At 45.3% G+C, this 17,121-nt stretch overlaps 1 protein-coding gene across 1 annotated transcript in view; it reads left to right on the top strand.

Moving 5' to 3' along the window:
• The first annotated feature begins 6,441 nt into the window (after positions 1 to 6,441).
• Positions 6,442 to 17,121, top strand: part of upb1 (ureidopropionase, beta) — a 54,557-nt gene continuing 43,877 nt past the window's right edge. Inside the window, exons 1-2 of the mRNA XM_078421062.1 lie at positions 6,442 to 6,627; positions 13,172 to 13,343. Of these exons, the coding sequence (XP_078277188.1) occupies positions 6,533 to 6,627; positions 13,172 to 13,343 (267 nt within the window). The 5' untranslated portion in view covers positions 6,442 to 6,532. The remainder of the gene's footprint in view (positions 6,628 to 13,171; positions 13,344 to 17,121) is intronic.

Below are 17,121 nucleotides of genomic sequence, written 5' to 3'. Positions count from 1 at the left end.
AAAGGTCGCTACCAAATCTAATTGATAGGATGAACATGGAAGCACAACTCCCTGTTTGCTAGAGTCTCCTTGCAGCACTACCTCTGATCCAAACCAGGCCCCCTCTCTGGGAAGCCAATAGGGTGTGACTGCTACCTCCAACTGGGCTGCCCTGGGGAGGTCACTCAACATACACCATAAATACAAACAACAAATCAGCAGCCTCAGTGGCACATTCAGCCCCTCCAGCCTGCTTTCCCATTCAATAAGATCATGACCAGGTAGATCCCATTCTGATCGACCTGGCAATTTTTCAGCACCGCTCCCGCCACACAATTATCAAATATCAATCTATCTCTGTTTGGACTGCCCTTTGAACAAGAGAGTTCTAAAAATCCTGAGAGAAAAAATACAACTTATCTCACTCTTAAATGGGTGACCCTTTATTTCTGCAGTGATCCCGCATTCCAGATTTTCTCACAGAGGGAAAATCCCCGCCATACCCACCCTGTCAAAACACCGCTCATTCTTCCCTTGCAACGTTAGTCATTTGAGCACAGAAGGATGAGGGGTGATCTTATGGAGCTGTACAGGATCATGAGAGGAATAGAAAGGTTAATGCACAGTCTTTTACAACAGAGTAGGGGAATCAAGAACCAGAGGACAAAGGTTTACTGTGAGGGGGGAAAAACTTAATAGGAACATGAGCGACAACCTTTTTTACATAAAGGATGATGGGTAAATGGAACGAGCTGCCGGAGGCGGTAGTTGAGGCAGGTACTATCACAACGTTTAAAAAACATTTGGACAGGCACATGCATAGGATAGGTTTAGAGGGATATGGCCCAAAGGCAGGTTGGACAAGTGTAGATGGGGCATGTTGGTCGGTGTTGGCAAATATGTTCAGGAAAGTTTCCTCAGGCAATATGTAGAGGACCCTACACAGGAGAGGGTAATGCTTGACCTAGTCTGAGGAAATTGGGAGGGGCAAGTGGATGAAGTGTTCGTGGATGAGCAGTTTGGGAGCAGCGCCCCCTGTTCTATTAGGTGTAAGATGGTTATGGATAGAGGCAGGTTGTCCCATAATTGAGATTCAAAATTGGGGCAAGGCCAACTTTGAAGATATGAGACAGGAATTCACTCAAGTTGATTGGAACAGGTTGTTTGAAGGAAAAGGAATGTCCGGAAAGTACGATGTTTTTAAAAGTGTGCTGACAAGTGTCCAGGGCATGCATGTTCCTGTTAGAGTGAAGGGCAAGGAAGAGTAAGGAAGTTTGGATCTCATCAAGAATGAGCAGGTTTAAGCAGCTGGGATTAAGTGTTTCCCTGGAGGGGTTTCAGGAAGTGAGCAGCACCCAAAAAAAGGAAATCAGGTGGCCAAAAGGTGTCAGCTCTGGCAGATAATATTAGGGATAATCCTGAGATTTTCTAAGTACATTAGTGGAAAAAGGGTAACCAAAGCAGTCAACTCTGTGTGGAGATTGCCACTGGAGACGGGCAAGGTGTTCAATGAGTATTTTTCCTCTATTTTTACCATGGAGAACATGAGGACCGAAAATGAGGGCAGTCAGTATTTGAGGGGATGAACAATGGAGGACCCGGTGTGGAGGACCACCGTGAAGGGGGGGAAGAACAATGGAGGACCTGGCATGGGGGGACTGCCGTGAGGGAGGTGCGGGGAGAACAATGGACAATGGGGGGGGGATAAAGAACAATGGGGACCCAGTGGGGGTGAATTGTTGGGGGGGGGAACAAAAGGAGGAGCCGGCGTGCTTTGCAAGTTTGTCAGTGACGGAGGTGGCTGCTATTTGTATATTTTGTGTATGCAAGCAAAGAATCTCACTGTGCCTAGTCACATGTGACAATAAAGTATTCCTATTCCTATTCCTGTTATGGTCGAGGAGGTACTGAAGGTCCTAACATGTATGAAGGTAGACAATCTCCCAGGCATGATCGGATGTATCCGAGGACACTGTCGGAAGCTGGAGAGGAAATTACAGGTGGCCTAGCTGAGATTTATGAATAGTCATAACATACAGGTGAGGTGCTGGAAGACTGGAGGGTGGCAAATGTTGTACCTCTATTTAAGAAGGGCTGCAGGGAAAAGCCTGGGAACTATAGGCCAATAAGTCACACATCTGTGGTTGGAAAGTTACTAGAGAATATTCTGAGGGATAGAATATGTGCATTTAGATGAACAAGGGCTGATTAGGGATAGTCAACATGGTTTTCTGTAAGTGGGAGATCGTGTCTCACAAATCTGATTTGAGTGTTTTGAAGACGTGATGAAACAATTTGATAAGCACAGAGCTGTAAACATTGTATGTATGGATTTCATCAAGCATGGATGGCTCGGTGGTGCAGCAGTAGAGCTGCTGTCTTACAGCGCCAGAGACCCGGGTTCAATCCTGACTATGGGTGCTGTCTGTACAGAGTTTGTACATTCTCAGCGTGAGCTGCGTGGGATTTATCCGGGTAGCTCTGGTTTCCTCCCACACTCAAAGACATACAGGTTTGTAGGCTAATTGGCTTGGTACAAATGTAAATTGTCCCTAGTGTGTGTAGGATAGTGTTAGTGTGCGGGGATCGCTGGTCTGCGCAGACTCGATGGGCTGAAGGGCCTGTACTAGGCTGTATCTCAAAACTAAATTAAACAAAACTAAACCTCCACAGCGCACAGATAAAGGATAAATAGTTTAAAATTTAGATTAAAAAAAGTAAAGATTTAAAAGAGTGTAACGATTACAATGGTTGATAGCAGATCCCCTTATGGGGATGGCAGGCAAAGAATCCCCATGCTCTGGCGCCATCTTGGATCTATGAAGTGCAGACAGTAAAAGATCACTGCTAATAGGTTTTCTCCTCATGTTGTCTTTGATTAGTTTGGTAATCTCCCAATCTCCATGTTCAGTTATTGACTTTTCTGTTCCCTAGTTTGCTATCTAAACCGCATATAATTTTTATAAACTAGCATACTATTCAGATAAACTCTGCCCTAACGAGAGTAATCCAGACTTCTTTAGTCTCCCACATAACTGAAGACCATTAACTCTGTATGTTCTAATAAACTATTCAGTGCTTCTCCTGAGAAGTGCATCTTCCTGAGATGCTGACCAGTACTGAGGTCAAGCTGCCTTTATAAAGCTTTACCCACTCAGCCAAGGATGGGAGACTTGAGAAGGCAGCACCGTCAGGTCTCCAACTTTCCCACACCCCACTAAGGGTTTAGTGTTTGCTCAAACTCTTGTCTAGTGTTTCTTTTTGCCAAAATTTCCTCCTGATTAACAAATGTAATGGTCCTTTATCCTTTATTCATTAAAGATGTACACGTCTATTAGCCCATTGTTCATCCTGATCTAAAAAACAAAGTGCTGGAAAAACTCAACAGGTCCGGCAGCATCTGTGGAGGGAATGGACAGACAACATTTCGGAAACATTGTCTGACCATTCCCTCCACAGATGGTGGCTGACCCGCACTTTTCCTCCAGCACTTATTTATCGCTCAAGATTCCAGTGTCTGAACTTTTCTGTGTGTCCAGCTCACCCTGTTCTTGCAGCCCCATCTAATTTGTCAGGCCAGTGGCCCTGCCGGTCATCATGGCAATTGCTCCTTCTCACTGTGTGACCCTGCTCTCCAAGCAGCACTGGCTCTGGGCAAAGTGACCGGAGGCTTCTGGGCCTCTCTCACAGCGGGCTTCCCTCATGACAAGGCTGACAGATTAGAAAAGATAAATCTATACATCAACACTTCGTTGAAGGTTAGTCGAGGGCAGACCGGGCAAGCTGCATGACCAGCGGTCAGACTGGTTCTGCCAGTTTCCCACCAGGCACTGTGACAACTGTGGAAGCACCAGGGAACCTTTCCCATATGGTTTTGATCATTCCTTTGGCTGAGCCTCAGATTGCACAATAACCCAATGAAAACAAGATTTTTTTTTTATTTTGCATTCTGAGATTAGGTTAAAATAGAGAACACACGAGGATTAGATGAGAAAATCATGCAAAAAGCGATGTTTAAAAATATAAAGATTCTTGGGAAGATAGCTGAGATATCAGGCTAGCACATCTGTTTCATTATTAAAACAGATTATTCTGCTAATTTTAGGATTAGTAAAAGATTTGCATTTAAAAAGCATATTTCACAGTCCCAGAGCTCCAAAAGCACTTTACAGGCAAAGATATTAACAAAATGGAGTAAATATAATGAGGAGAAAAGCTGTCACGGGTCTCACTGTATTTACTTGCCCAGAAAATTAACTAACATAAATTGTGAATAACTAACATTTCCTGGAACACAACCTGGTATTCTCACCACTTTCAAAGGACGTAAATCACAAAGAATCCAACAGTTTCTGCATTGATCTCTCAGAAGGCTGGTGAACCTCAAAGATTAGGATCCACATTCTTGGTAAGGCCACATTTGCAGACCATGTTATGACGGAGCGATCAGAAGGAACGTTGGTGCTTTTGGAAAAACGTTGTCCCTGAGGGAATGACCTGACCTGGGATTCTGCTGCTACATGTGGAATTACATACATTTATACTGCATTCTCATCTGTTTAAAGTTACATGTAAATATGCAATACGAGCATCCACATTGGGTATGTAATGGCACCATCATTTCCACCACAACAAGAGGATCGGAATGGGGTTTCAGCAGTGCCAGACGTTTCCCGCTTCTCCGACGACCTCACAGGAAGCAGCAGTTCCTGCTCCTCAACATCAGGGAGATACAAGTCCGAGGGGAGTCAGACTGAAGCAGTTTCGTTATCATGTTTCCTGATGTTACATTACCATAGCAGCACTGGGCATTCTGCACAACATTGGTACTCTATTGTCAGTTTCTACTGGGTCCCCCCTTAGCCTCCCCCGCTCCAAGAAAACCAAACCTGGCCTATTCAATCTCTCTTCATAACCAAATCACTCCATCCCAGACAACATCCCGGTGAATCTCTTCTGCACCCTCTCCTGGAACATAAAAGAGTACAGCACAAGAACAGGCTCTTTGGCCCACAATGTCTGTGCCGAACAAGATGCCAGCCTAAACTGATTTTCTCTGCCTACACATGATCCATATCCCTCCATTCCCTGCATATCCATGTGCCTATCAAAAAGCCACTTAAATGCCACTATATCTGCCTCCACAAACCACTAACAGTGCATTCCAAGCACCCACCACTCTCTGTGTAAAAAAAAGCACGCCCACACATCTCCTTGAAACTTTCTCTCTTTGATTTTAAAGCTATGCCCTCTAGTTTTTGACATTTTCACCCTTGGAAAAAGGTTCTGACTGTCCATCCAATCCATGGCTCTCATAATTTTATATACTTTTATCAGTTTTCCCCTCAGCATATGACGCTCCAGAGAAAACAATCCAAGTTTGTCTCTTTATAACTAATACCCTCTAATCCAGTCAGCATTCTGATAAATGTTTTCTGCACCTTCTGCACCTAGACCTGTGGGTCATGACTCTTGGCTCACATCTACGTACTGTTTAAATGTGGAGAAGATATCTATATTCACCATTTTTTTGGCAGCGGATTCCAGATCCATACCGTTCGCTGGATGAATACTTATTTCCTTATCTCCCCTCTTATCCTTCCACCACTTTAAATCTATGACATTCTCCCTGATTAGTAAACAACTCCTCCACCTTTTTGACCTCCCACTCTATGATGTTTGAAACATTGAAACACTGGAACATTGAGCTGCCAGCCATGTCCCTCTCTCAATCAAGTCTCCATAATGGCCACAACCTCGTAGTTTTGTTTAGTTTACAGCGCGGAAACAGGCCCTTCGGCCCACCGGGTCCACGCCGACCAGCAATCCCATAACACTAACACTATCCAACAGCCACTAGGGACAATTTACAAATTTACCAAGCCAATTAGCCTACAAACCTGTACGTCTTTGGGGTGTGGGAGGAAACCGGAGATCCCGGAGCAACCCACGCAGGTCACGGGGAGAACATACAAAGTCCATACAGACAGCACCCATAGTCAGGATTTTCTTTCGCATCTTACATTAATCTTTTTATTCTTCCCATATTCAATTCATTTTTTCCCCCAGATTCTATCACTCACCGACACACTTAGAACATTTATAATGGCCAATTAACATACCAACCTGCACAACTTTGGGACGTTGGAAAAAAACCTGGAGCACGAAGCAACCAGGGACATGATTTGAACCCAAGTCTCTGGGTAAGGTGGCTGTTGCTATGTTTAAGACTGTTTAAACAGTCCACATGGTGAACATTGAATGCAGTAGAGTACACCAGATCAACAGAATTCTGGAAGGGCTGTCTGGGTCCCATGATGGTAAGAAGAGTTAAGATAGGCGTTGCAAATCCAGTGGTTGCATTGACTTTGACAAAAGGCGGAGCAATGTGAGGGGCCGAGTGGCCGGTCGCCTGCCTGTTGGGCACGCCCCTTGGCTGCTCCGTCCCAATCAGGAGCAGGCAGGGGGAGGATCCGTTGGCCGTTGCAGTTATTTGGAGAGGAGTGGGTGGCTGACCGGACGGCCGGAGTGTGAGGGGGGGAGTTGAGACAACATGTCATCAGGAAGGGAGAACGACGTCGACGGCTACATGGGGCCCGACTTGAACTCTGAGCAGTTCTGCAGGATTCTCTACGGAAAAAAGCTCAGGTGAGCGGTGCCATGCTGTGCCCCGGGCGATGCTGGGAGATGTAGTCCCCCATGCCGAATGCATGGGTTAGCGCGGCGCGATGGAACTACAATCCCAGCGGGCTGTGCGCGGGCAACCTGCAGCCAGGCCTGATGCCTTCCTTGCTACGGTCTTGGAGTGCAACCCGCCTTCTGCACCACCAGTGTCACCAACAGGTGCTAGGGTGAAGGAAAAGGTGAGCACGGGCGGCAGCACCCGCACCCAACCGACCATGCCTTCCCTTCAACATCACAGTTATAGAGGCACGGTGGCATTATGGTGTTCACACCTATGAGGGCCTTCAATAGTGAGGTACAATCCCCCATGCCAGTCAGAGATGTCCATGGCCATAGAGGGCAGGATTGAGATAGTTGGAGATTGCAGATGCTGGTATCTTGAGCTTATCATGTGGAACCTTGTTAAATGTTTTGCTGGTCCATATATACAACATTTACAGCTCTGCCCTCATCAACCCTCGTGGTCAGATCTTCAAAAATGCAAGCAGATTCGTGAGACACGACCTCTCGTGTACAAAACCATGCTGACTCTTACTAATCAGCCCTTGACCATCTAAGTGCGTGTATATCCCATCACTCTGAATACTCTCCAGTAAATTTCCAACTACAGATGTTCAGCTCACTGGCCTGTACAGGTGCTCCTCAACTTACGTTCCGATAAACCCATTGTAAACCGAAAATATCGTACGTTGAAATGCATTTAATACGCTTGATTATGTGGCCGGAAGCGAGCTGCGGCTCGCTACGGGTCGCTGCCGTTTGCACCATCGCAAAGTGGAAATATCGCAAGTCGAAGTATCGTTAGTCGGGGAGTAGTTCCCTGCCTTTTCCCTGGAGCCCTTCTTGAATCAAGGCACAACATTTGCCATTCTCCAGTCTTCTGGCATTTTGCTTGTATTTAATGACGACTCGTAAATTTCAGCTAAGGCTTCCATAATTTCATCTCTAGTTTCCCACTGTGACCTTGGATATATCTAATTTGGCCCGTGAGATTTGTCTACCTCACCTTCTTCCAAGAAATAAGAGTGTTTTGTTGTATGTACTGGAACTGAACAATAAACTTCTTACTTACAGCAACACAAAACGTTTGTAAACACCTTACTCAATATTACACAATACACAAGCATTAAAGAAGAGTACAATAGATTTTTTTAAAAACAAAGCCTGAAGTTCCTAGTGCAACATAGGCAGTTTGGAGTTTGGTTGGAGTTCGTAGTGTTCAATATCCTGATGATCATTGGAAAGAAGCTGTTCCCGAATCTGGACACTTTCAGACTCCTGTTCCCGATGGCAGGAGTGAAATGAGAGCATGGCGTTGGCTGGTTTTAGAGACGGTGCCTCTTGTAAATCACTTCGACGGGAAGGTCAGTGCCCATAATGGACCTGGCGGGGTTCCCCATTTTCTGAAATCTCCTTTATTCCTGGACTTCCGAGTTGCTGAACTAGGCTGTGATGCAACCAGTCAATATGCTTCTGGGTGGCACAGAAGCGCAGCAGTACAATTGTTGCCTTACAGCGCTAGAAACCCGGGTTCCATCCTGACTACGGGTGCTGTGCGTACAAAGTTTGCACGTTTTCCCTGTGTCTACGTGGGTTTTATCTGGGTGCTCTGGTTTCCTCCCACACTCCAGACATACAGGTTTTTAGGTTAATTGGCTTCTGTTAATTGTCCCTTGTGTGCAGGATAGATCTAGTGTAAGGGCGATCAGAGCACTGACTGGCATGTTTCACTCTGTATCTCTAAACTCTCTACTGTACACATGTAGACGTTCAAGAGAGTATCAACATGACAAATTTCCTCAATCTTCTAAGGCAGTGGAGGGGTTAATGGACTTTGTCAGTGATTGAATCAAAGTGCTGGGGACAGGACAAATCTTCAGACATTTGCACGCCCAGGAACTTGAAAGTTTGCTCTCTGTACCACTGACCCATTGATGCAGACAGGCTTGTGGATCCTTGGACTTCCTTTTGTAAAGTCAACAATCAGTTCCTTGGTTTTACTGACGTTGACACCAACGTGGTTGTCGGGCACCATTCAATGAAATGATTGATCTCTCTCCTATACTCTTGAGACATCCTTATCTATAATTCGTCCACCAACAGTGGTGTCGTCAGTGAATATAAAGATGGAGTTTGAACTGTGTGCGGCTACATAGTAGTGAGTAGAGTTGGGGGCACAGCACATGCCCTTGAGGTGCCCCTGTGCTGATGGTTATCGAGGAGGAAGTGTTGTCAATTCATACCAATTTTGTTGAGAATCCTGATCAGATTCCACCATTCTGTACCCTTCTGTCTTCTCCACATTCCTCTCAGCCTTGGTTACTTTCTCCCTCACCTGGCTCGTCTGCCAATCAACCACTCCTCAACTGGATCCACCTATTACTTGCCAGCTCCCCCCCACCCCCACCTCCCCTTTTCTACTTTCCCTCTGTTCCTTCAGTCTGAAGAAGGAGGGTCCCTACCCAAAGCCTGGTCGTCTACTTCCCTCCACAGACGCTGCCTGGCCCGCTGAGTTCTTCAAGCAGTTTGTTGCTTGCGATTAGTGGTGGAACGTTTGGTGGGGTATTTGAGAAATGGCTTTCAACCTAGACACTCAAATTGATTTTTATTATCTATCATATGCACAAGTAAGGTGAGATAGGGGTACAATGTAAGTTATGTTTGCAGCAGAATCACAGGCACATAGACTCGGATAACATTCAAAATGTAGTGTTGATGTACAGAATCTAAGGGTCCAAGTCCATAGCTCCCTGAAAGAGTGGTAAAGAAGGCATATATGCTTGGCTTCATGGGTCAGGGCAATAAGTATAAGAGTCAGGATATCATGATACAACTTTGTCGGACTTGTTAGGCCATATTTGGAATATTGTATGTGCATGCCAGAGAGGTGTGAATGAGACATAAAGCAATAGGCAGCCAGTAGCTCTGGGTTGTCATGGCAGATTGAACATGGGTGTTGTGCAAAACAGTCACGGTCTCTAGATTTGTTTTTCCCAATGTAAAGAGGACTACATTGTGAGCACTGAGTGCAGTTCACCAAACTGGAAGGAAACCAAGTGAATTGCTGATTCTCCAGACAGGAAACTTTGTGCCCCTGATAGATGGGAAGGGATTAGGTAATGGTTTGGTTGTATGGGAAAGTATGAGAAAGGGAGTTGATGGTGGAAATGGAAGAGTAAACCAGGGATTATGGAGGATATGCACCCATTGTAATGTGGAAAGGGGATAGAAGATGTCTGGTTGAGGATTCTCCAGGGATGGAATTTAGAGGATAATCTGGAGGCACAGGAGACAACATGACCAGATTGGAACCTCTGCAGGATTTCCCTCGCCTTCGACCTTGCTTTTGACACAGCCGACTCTTCCGTTGTGGTCCATTGAATCGTCTTGAGATCTCCCCAATATTATCAAAATGTTATGAAACATAGGTTTGTAACATGAGTGCATCTTAGTTTATCTTGTAGGTACTCCAAGCATTAGGAAGGCACGTGGAATGTTGCCCTTTATTGCAAAGGGATAGTCATTCTGTATGGAAACAGGCCCTTTGGTCCGACTCATTCATTTCAACCAAGATGCCCATCCACTCTAGTCCCATTTGGTTATGTTTGGCCCATATCCCTCTAAACCTATCCTATTCATGTGACTGTCCAAATATCTTTTAAATATTCTTATTTTACCTGCCTCAATCACTTCCTCTGGCACTTCCTCTGGCAAAGTTGCAGCTCGTGTTTCCGTGAATCCTTTCCCCTCTCACCTTGAATCTATGCCCTCTAATTCTTAATTTTGTAAACCTTTGAAAAGATTGTGCATTCACCCTATCTCTGCCCCTCGTGATTTTATACACTTCTACAATCAAAACTCTTCTGCAATCCAAGGAATAAAGTCCTAGCTTGCCCAACCTTTAAATCCCTATAAATCAGTCCCTTTTTAGTCCTGGCAACTTCCTCAAATCTTTTCTGCTTAATGCAAATGTTTCCATGGGAAACTGAACACAATACTATAAGTGTGGCCAGGACCTTTTTGTATAACTGCGACATAATGTCTGAAGTAATATAGTCATTGCCCTTTCCGATTAAAGCAAATGTGCCAAAACGCTGTCGACCTGTGATGCCACTTTCTGGGAACTATTTACTTGTACTCCCAGATCCCTCCGTTCTACAACAGTCCCAGGGTCCTAATGTCAGAGGCTGTAGGGAGACTTGATAGAAGTATATATAATTATGAGAGACATAGATAAGGTAGACAGGCAGAACCTGTTGCCCAGGTGGAAATGTTCAACACCAGTGGGAATAACTATATGGTGAGTGGGGAAAGTTTAATGGAGATGTGTTGAGCAGGTTTTTTTTTTTACAGAGTGTGGTGAGGGCTTGCAACACATTGGCTGGGATGGTGGTCATAACAGATGCGATAGTGGCTTTTTAGTCTTTTAGAAGGGCACACGAAAGTGCAGGGGATAGAGAGTTATGGATCATGTGCAGACAGATGAGGTCAGTTTAAGTTGGCATCATGTTTGGCACAAATATGTGCTGAAGAGCCTGTTGCTGTGCTGTACTGTACTGGTCTGTTCTTTGTGAAGGTCCTACCCTAGTTTGACATCCCAAAATGCAACACCTGCACTTACCTGAATTAAACTCTATTTGCCACTTACCCAGCTGACGAAGCCTCTGCTGTAATTCTTGATAATGTCCCTCACGGTCTACAATGCCATCTATTTAAGTGTCCTCTGCAGCTCAGCAACCCTGCTTTGTACATTCACATCCAAATAAGCGAGTTCGGGATTACAACTGTGCATGCCCAGGTCATGGGTCATTCAGGATAAACATTATCGCCAGCTGAGCTACTGTGTGTGTATACAGAACTGCGTTTCATATGTATTTTCCAGTTGTTCAGACCGAAAATGTTATTTTTACAAAGTTCCGCCCAAATACGTACACACAGTTTATACAGCGCTGCGTTCGCGATCATTAGCAATGCTCTTTGATTATCCCGAATGCCCTTCGACAGATCCCTTGATTCCTTATGTTTATCGAGATACCGAACTCGCTTATTGTTGGTATAATTGATAAACATAGAACATAAAAATAAGGATATATATGGGGCGTGACCGCAGTGGGTGAACTACATCCAATATTAATCTCCTGGTTGTGCTTGTCTTGAAGTTAATTTTCTCAAATTTGATCAGGGGCCAAGTACAGGATGGATGGTATGAGGAAAGAAGAGGGGCCCAGAAGGTTGTTTCAGAGGAATGTCAGTCTTTGCTGTAGACTAATGGGTACGGTTTTTGCTGCCCGTGTGGATGAGGGTGGGGAAGCAGAGAGGATGTACAAACTGGGTGTGGTGCCCTGTCGTGAGGGCACTTCTGGTGGGAGGAAAAGAGAACTGGCAGACAGTAGAGTTTGGGGAACAGACATTGTTCTCTGCACAAAGATAGAGTCCTGAAAACTAGCTTACCCGGTGGGATCAGGGTTAAAGGTATCTCTTCTGGCATAGTGCAGACTTGGGAGGGGATGAGTTAAGAGTTAGTGATGAAGTCTGTGTGGGCAATAGGTCACTGTCTGTGTAGGAGGTTCTCAGACTGAGGTTTTAATGAGGTTTCACTAATTTGGGACAAATTTGAAAAGCAGAACATAAGGGTTATCCAACCGTATGGATTATTACTTGATTCCTGTATGAATTGATAAAGGGCAAATAGGAATAAGAAAGTAAATATGTGGCTCAAGGATTGGTGTGGGAGAAAGGGGTTTCAATTCATGGGCCGCTGTCACGAGGGGAAGAGAGAGCTTGTCCTGTCAGATGGGCTTCCTTTGAACTGTTGCACAGACCAGTGTCCTGGTGAATTTCACAACATGTGTGAGTGTGTGATTGTGTGTGAGTGAGGGTGAGTGAGAGTACATTATTAAAGGGATTCAAGTGAGAAGTTCAATAAATAAATAAATAATAAAACTATACTGCAGGGCGGTGAAGGGGATATTAAAAAATGGCAGAAATGGACAGGAAATGTAATAAGAGTGTACATCAGAAATTAAATCAGAAAGTAATATTTGTAAAAAGTCAAAGCTTGAGGCTCTTTATCTGAATGCCGAGTTTGTAACAAGATAATTGAGTTGACAGGACAAACAGAAACAAATAAGTTTGATTTAATCAGAGACCAGGATTGGGAACTCAATCTTCTGAGGTTTACAAGTTCCAAAAGAATAGGCTTCTGCAGGGGATGGGCTCTGGACTGGCCTGATCCTTGTGATTTGCAACGCTGCTCTTCATGCATGCTCTGTCTATGGAAGCAGCAGGTCTTTACCCATGGGTGCAAGTGCCGGGGTGAGGTGCAAGTATTTGCATCCGTGACGACAGCAAGGTGTTGGGTGAAGAGCAGGCATCTGAAATGTGGTTCAATAATCTGTACGAGATAATTCAAGAAATGAAGATGAAGCAAGTTAATTAAAATAAGTCATTCAAATAAAACATGGGCATTCACCCTTTGATTGCAACAGTTTGCTTTGGTGTTTTTCAGGACGCTGGATTTCCCGGAGGCCGTTGTGGCCGCATCGCTGGAGGGGGACTTTGAGCTGCGTGGTTTTGGCTTTGAGGCAGCCCCAGAGCAGCTCCGCCAGCCGCACATTGTCAGAGTGGGGCTTGTTCAGAACAAGATTGTCCTTCCCACCGACTCGCCGGTGTCTGACCAGGTGCGTGGAATGCACAGTTTTACGTTGATGTTCAAATTGAGCCGGTGATCGGCATGTTTGTGACTAGGGGTGTAGGATTTACAACGCCACTTGTCTGTCTCGGAAGGTAGAAACAAGGAACTGCAGATGCTGGTTTATGCAAAAGGACGCAAAGTGCTGGAGAAACTCAGCGGGTCAGGCAGTGCCTCTGGAGAACATGGATAGGTGATGTTTTGGGTATCCAGTCTGAAAAAGGGTCCCGACCCAAAACGTCACCTATCCGCGATCTGCAGAGATGCTGCCTGACTACTGAATTACTCCAGCACTTTCCGTGTCTTTCTCGGAGTTTGGCACTACATCAGTCTTCCCTTGTTATACCTTTTCACCTGATCAGCTCAATCTCAGTTCCTTTTACCTCCACACTGATCCACACTTAAATGCATGTGTGCTGTTCAATCCCTCTAGGCAGCATTGAAGCTGGCCCACATTCAGTTTACATGGGATATTTATAGAAAGTAGACCTTTTCTTTTCCCATGTAACCATTGGATCTAGTTCAGGGGCCTAGAATCTCAGACAGATTAATTGCTGAGGCAGATATGGTTTCTCTATGCTTTTTAACACTCATAAACCCCTTTTCACCTTCCGCTCCTCACAAATAAACACATTTTCTGCATCTACCTCTTAAAGTTCATCTGTAATTTTAAAGAGGGCTTTGAAATTGCCTCTTGGCTTTCTCGGGAGAGAAGCTTGAAGATTAGAGTTAAACACAGAACATAGGAATAGGGTACCCAGAATAGGGGAATCAAGAACTAGAAGACATAAGTTTAAGGTGAAATGGGATAGATTTACAAGTTCACAAGTTATAGGAGTAGAATTGGGCCATTCGGATCATCGAGTCTGCTCCGCCATTCTGTCATGGCTGATCTCTGCCTTCTAATCCCATTTTCCTGCCTTCTCCCCATAACCCTTAACACCAATTCTAATCAAGAATTTGTCTATCTCTGCCTTAAAAATATCCACTGGCTTGGCCTCCACAGCCCTCTGTGGCAAGGAGTTCCACAGATTAACTACCCTCTGATTAAAAATATTCCTCCTCACCTCCTTTCTAAATTTAATTCTGAGGCTATAACCTCTGGTCCTAGACTCTTCCACCAGTGGAAACATCCTTTCTACTTCAACTCTATCTATGTCTTACATTGTCCTGTAGGTTTCAAAGGTCCCCTCTTCAACCTAAACTCCAGTGAGCAGAGGCCCAGTGCTGCGAAGCGCTCATCATCTGCTAATCCACTCATTCCTGGAATCATTCTTGTAAACCTTCTCTGGAACCTCTCCAGAGCCAGCACATCCTTCCTCAGATAAGGGGTCCAAATTTGCTCACAGTACTCCAAATGCGGCCTGACCAGCGCCTTAAAAGGTCATAGGAATAGGAGTAGAATTAGGCCATCAAGTCAACTAGTCATCAAGTCTATTAGGCATCAAGTCTACTAACCCCATTCTCCTGCCTTCTCCCCAAAACCTCTGACACCTGTACTAATCAAGAATCTATCTGTCTTAAAAATATCCAGTGACTTGGCCGACACAGCCTTCTGTGGCAAAGAATTCCACAGATTCACCACCCTCTGACTAAAGAAATTTCTCCTCATCTCCTTCCTAAAAGAATCTATATACTAAAACTCTTGTTTGTTTGTTTGTTCCTGAACTACACCCAAAATGGTACACGATAGCGTGACAATTTTAGGCCCACCTTACTCACTGTCGCCCTTTGGTGCTAATGGAAGAAGTTTCATTGAAATCGGTGTTATATTTTTAGTTATTCACATTTTAAAATTTAAATTTATCTCCTAGGGAAGGAGGAGGGGAGGGAGGGGGGGGTGGGTTGAGGGAGGGAGGGTGGGAGCGAGGGGGAGGGGGGGGGGAAGAGGAGAGGGTGCTGTACCAATGCAGGAGAGGTTTGGGTCCAACGGATCCACTTGGTCTAGTGTCCTTTAATTCTGAGGCTATGACCTCGAGTCCTAGACTCTCCCATTATAGAGCCTCAGCATTACATCTCTGTTTTTGTATTCCAGTCCTCTTGATATAAATGCTAGCATTGAATTTGCCTTCCTTTCTACTGATTCGACTTGCAAATTAATTTTTCGGGAATCCTGCGCCAAGTCCCTTTGCACCTCCGATTTCTGGATTCTCTCCATTTATAAAATAATCTACACCTTTATTCTTATTACCAAAATGCATGACTCCGCACTTTGCTGCACTGAATTTTATCTGCCACTTCTCTGCCCACTCTCCTAACCTGTCCAAGTCCTTCTGCAGAGTCCTTGTTTCCTGTACACTGCCTGCCCCTCCACCTATCTAAGCACCTATCTTATCATCCTCTGCAAACTTGGTCACAAAGCCTTCAATCCACTTATCTAAATCATATCCAAATTTAATAGGATCTTGAAGGGCAATTTTATCACAGAGAGAGCGCTGGGTATCTGGAATGAGCTACCAGAGAAAGTGGTTGAAGTAGATACTATACAACCATCAAAAGACATTTGGACAGGTACATGGATAGGAAATGGTATGGGATATGGGTCAAACATGGCAGGTGGGACTAGGGTAGATGGAGCATCTCAGTTGGCATGGGCAAGTTTGGCCAAAGGGCCAGTTTCCCTGTTGTATGATTCTATAGAATAATACAGCACAGAAACTGACCCTTCGGCCCACAATATCCGTGCCGAACATGATATTAGGTTAGTTCTGTGATTATTTTTTTCAATCTCAGTTGCACCTTTCCTAGTGCCTCTTTGTCTTTTCCCCAAGATGGAGACAGGACTGTGTTGGTATTTCTAGTGTCTCTGGGATCTCCGGTTTCTTCCCACAGTCCAAAGACGTACAGGTTTGTGGGTTAATTGGCTTGGTATAATTGTAAATTGTCCCGAGAGTGCGTAGGGTAGTATTAGTGTGCGGGGATCGCCAGTCGGCATGGACTCGGTGGGCCAAAGGGCCTATTTCGTCGCTGTATCTGTAAACTAAACCTTTGGTTAGGCCTTATAAGAAAATAACTGCAGATGCTGATACAAATCGATTTATTCACAAAATGCTGGAGTAACTCAGCAGGTCAGGCAGCATCTCGGGAGAGAAGGAATGGGTGACGTTTCGGGTCGAGACCCTTCTTCAGACTGATGTCGGGGGTGGGACAAAGGAAGGATTTAGGTGGAGACAGGAAGATAGAGGGAGATCTGGGAAGGAGGAGGGGAAGGGAGGGACAGAGGAGCTATCTGAAGTTGGAGAAGTCGACGTTCATACCACCGGGCCGCAAACTGCCCAGGCGAAATATGAGGTGCTGCTCCTCCAATTTCCGGCGGGCCTCACTATGGCACTGGAGGAGGCCCATGACAGAGAGGTCAGACTGGGAATGGGAGGGGGAGTTAAAGTGCTGGGCCACCGGGAGATCAGTTGCGTTAATGCGGACCGAGCGCAGGTGTTCAGCGAAGCGATCGCCGAGCCTGCGCTTGGTTTCGCCGATATAGATAAGTTGACATCTAGAGCAGCGGATGCAATAGATGAGGTTGGAGGAGGTGCAGGTGAACCTCTGTCTCACCTGGAAAGAATGTTTGGGTCCTTTGATGGAGTTGAGGGGGGAGGTAAAGGGACAGGTGTTGCATCTCGTGCGGTTGCAAGGGAAAGTGCCCGGGGTTAGGGTGGTTTGGGTAGGAAGGGACGAGTGGACCAGGGAGTTGCGGAGGGAACGGTCTCTGCGGAACGCAGAGAGGGGAGGGGATTGGAAGATATGGCCAGTGGTGGGGTCCTGTTGTA

Source organism: Rhinoraja longicauda, chromosome 25 (assembly GCF_053455715.1).
Source record: "Rhinoraja longicauda isolate Sanriku21f chromosome 25, sRhiLon1.1, whole genome shotgun sequence".
Lineage (NCBI taxonomy): Eukaryota > Metazoa > Chordata > Chondrichthyes > Rajiformes > Arhynchobatidae > Rhinoraja > Rhinoraja longicauda.
The sequence above is the reverse complement of the archived record's forward strand: the minus strand, read 5'-3'. Positions and strand labels throughout refer to the sequence as shown.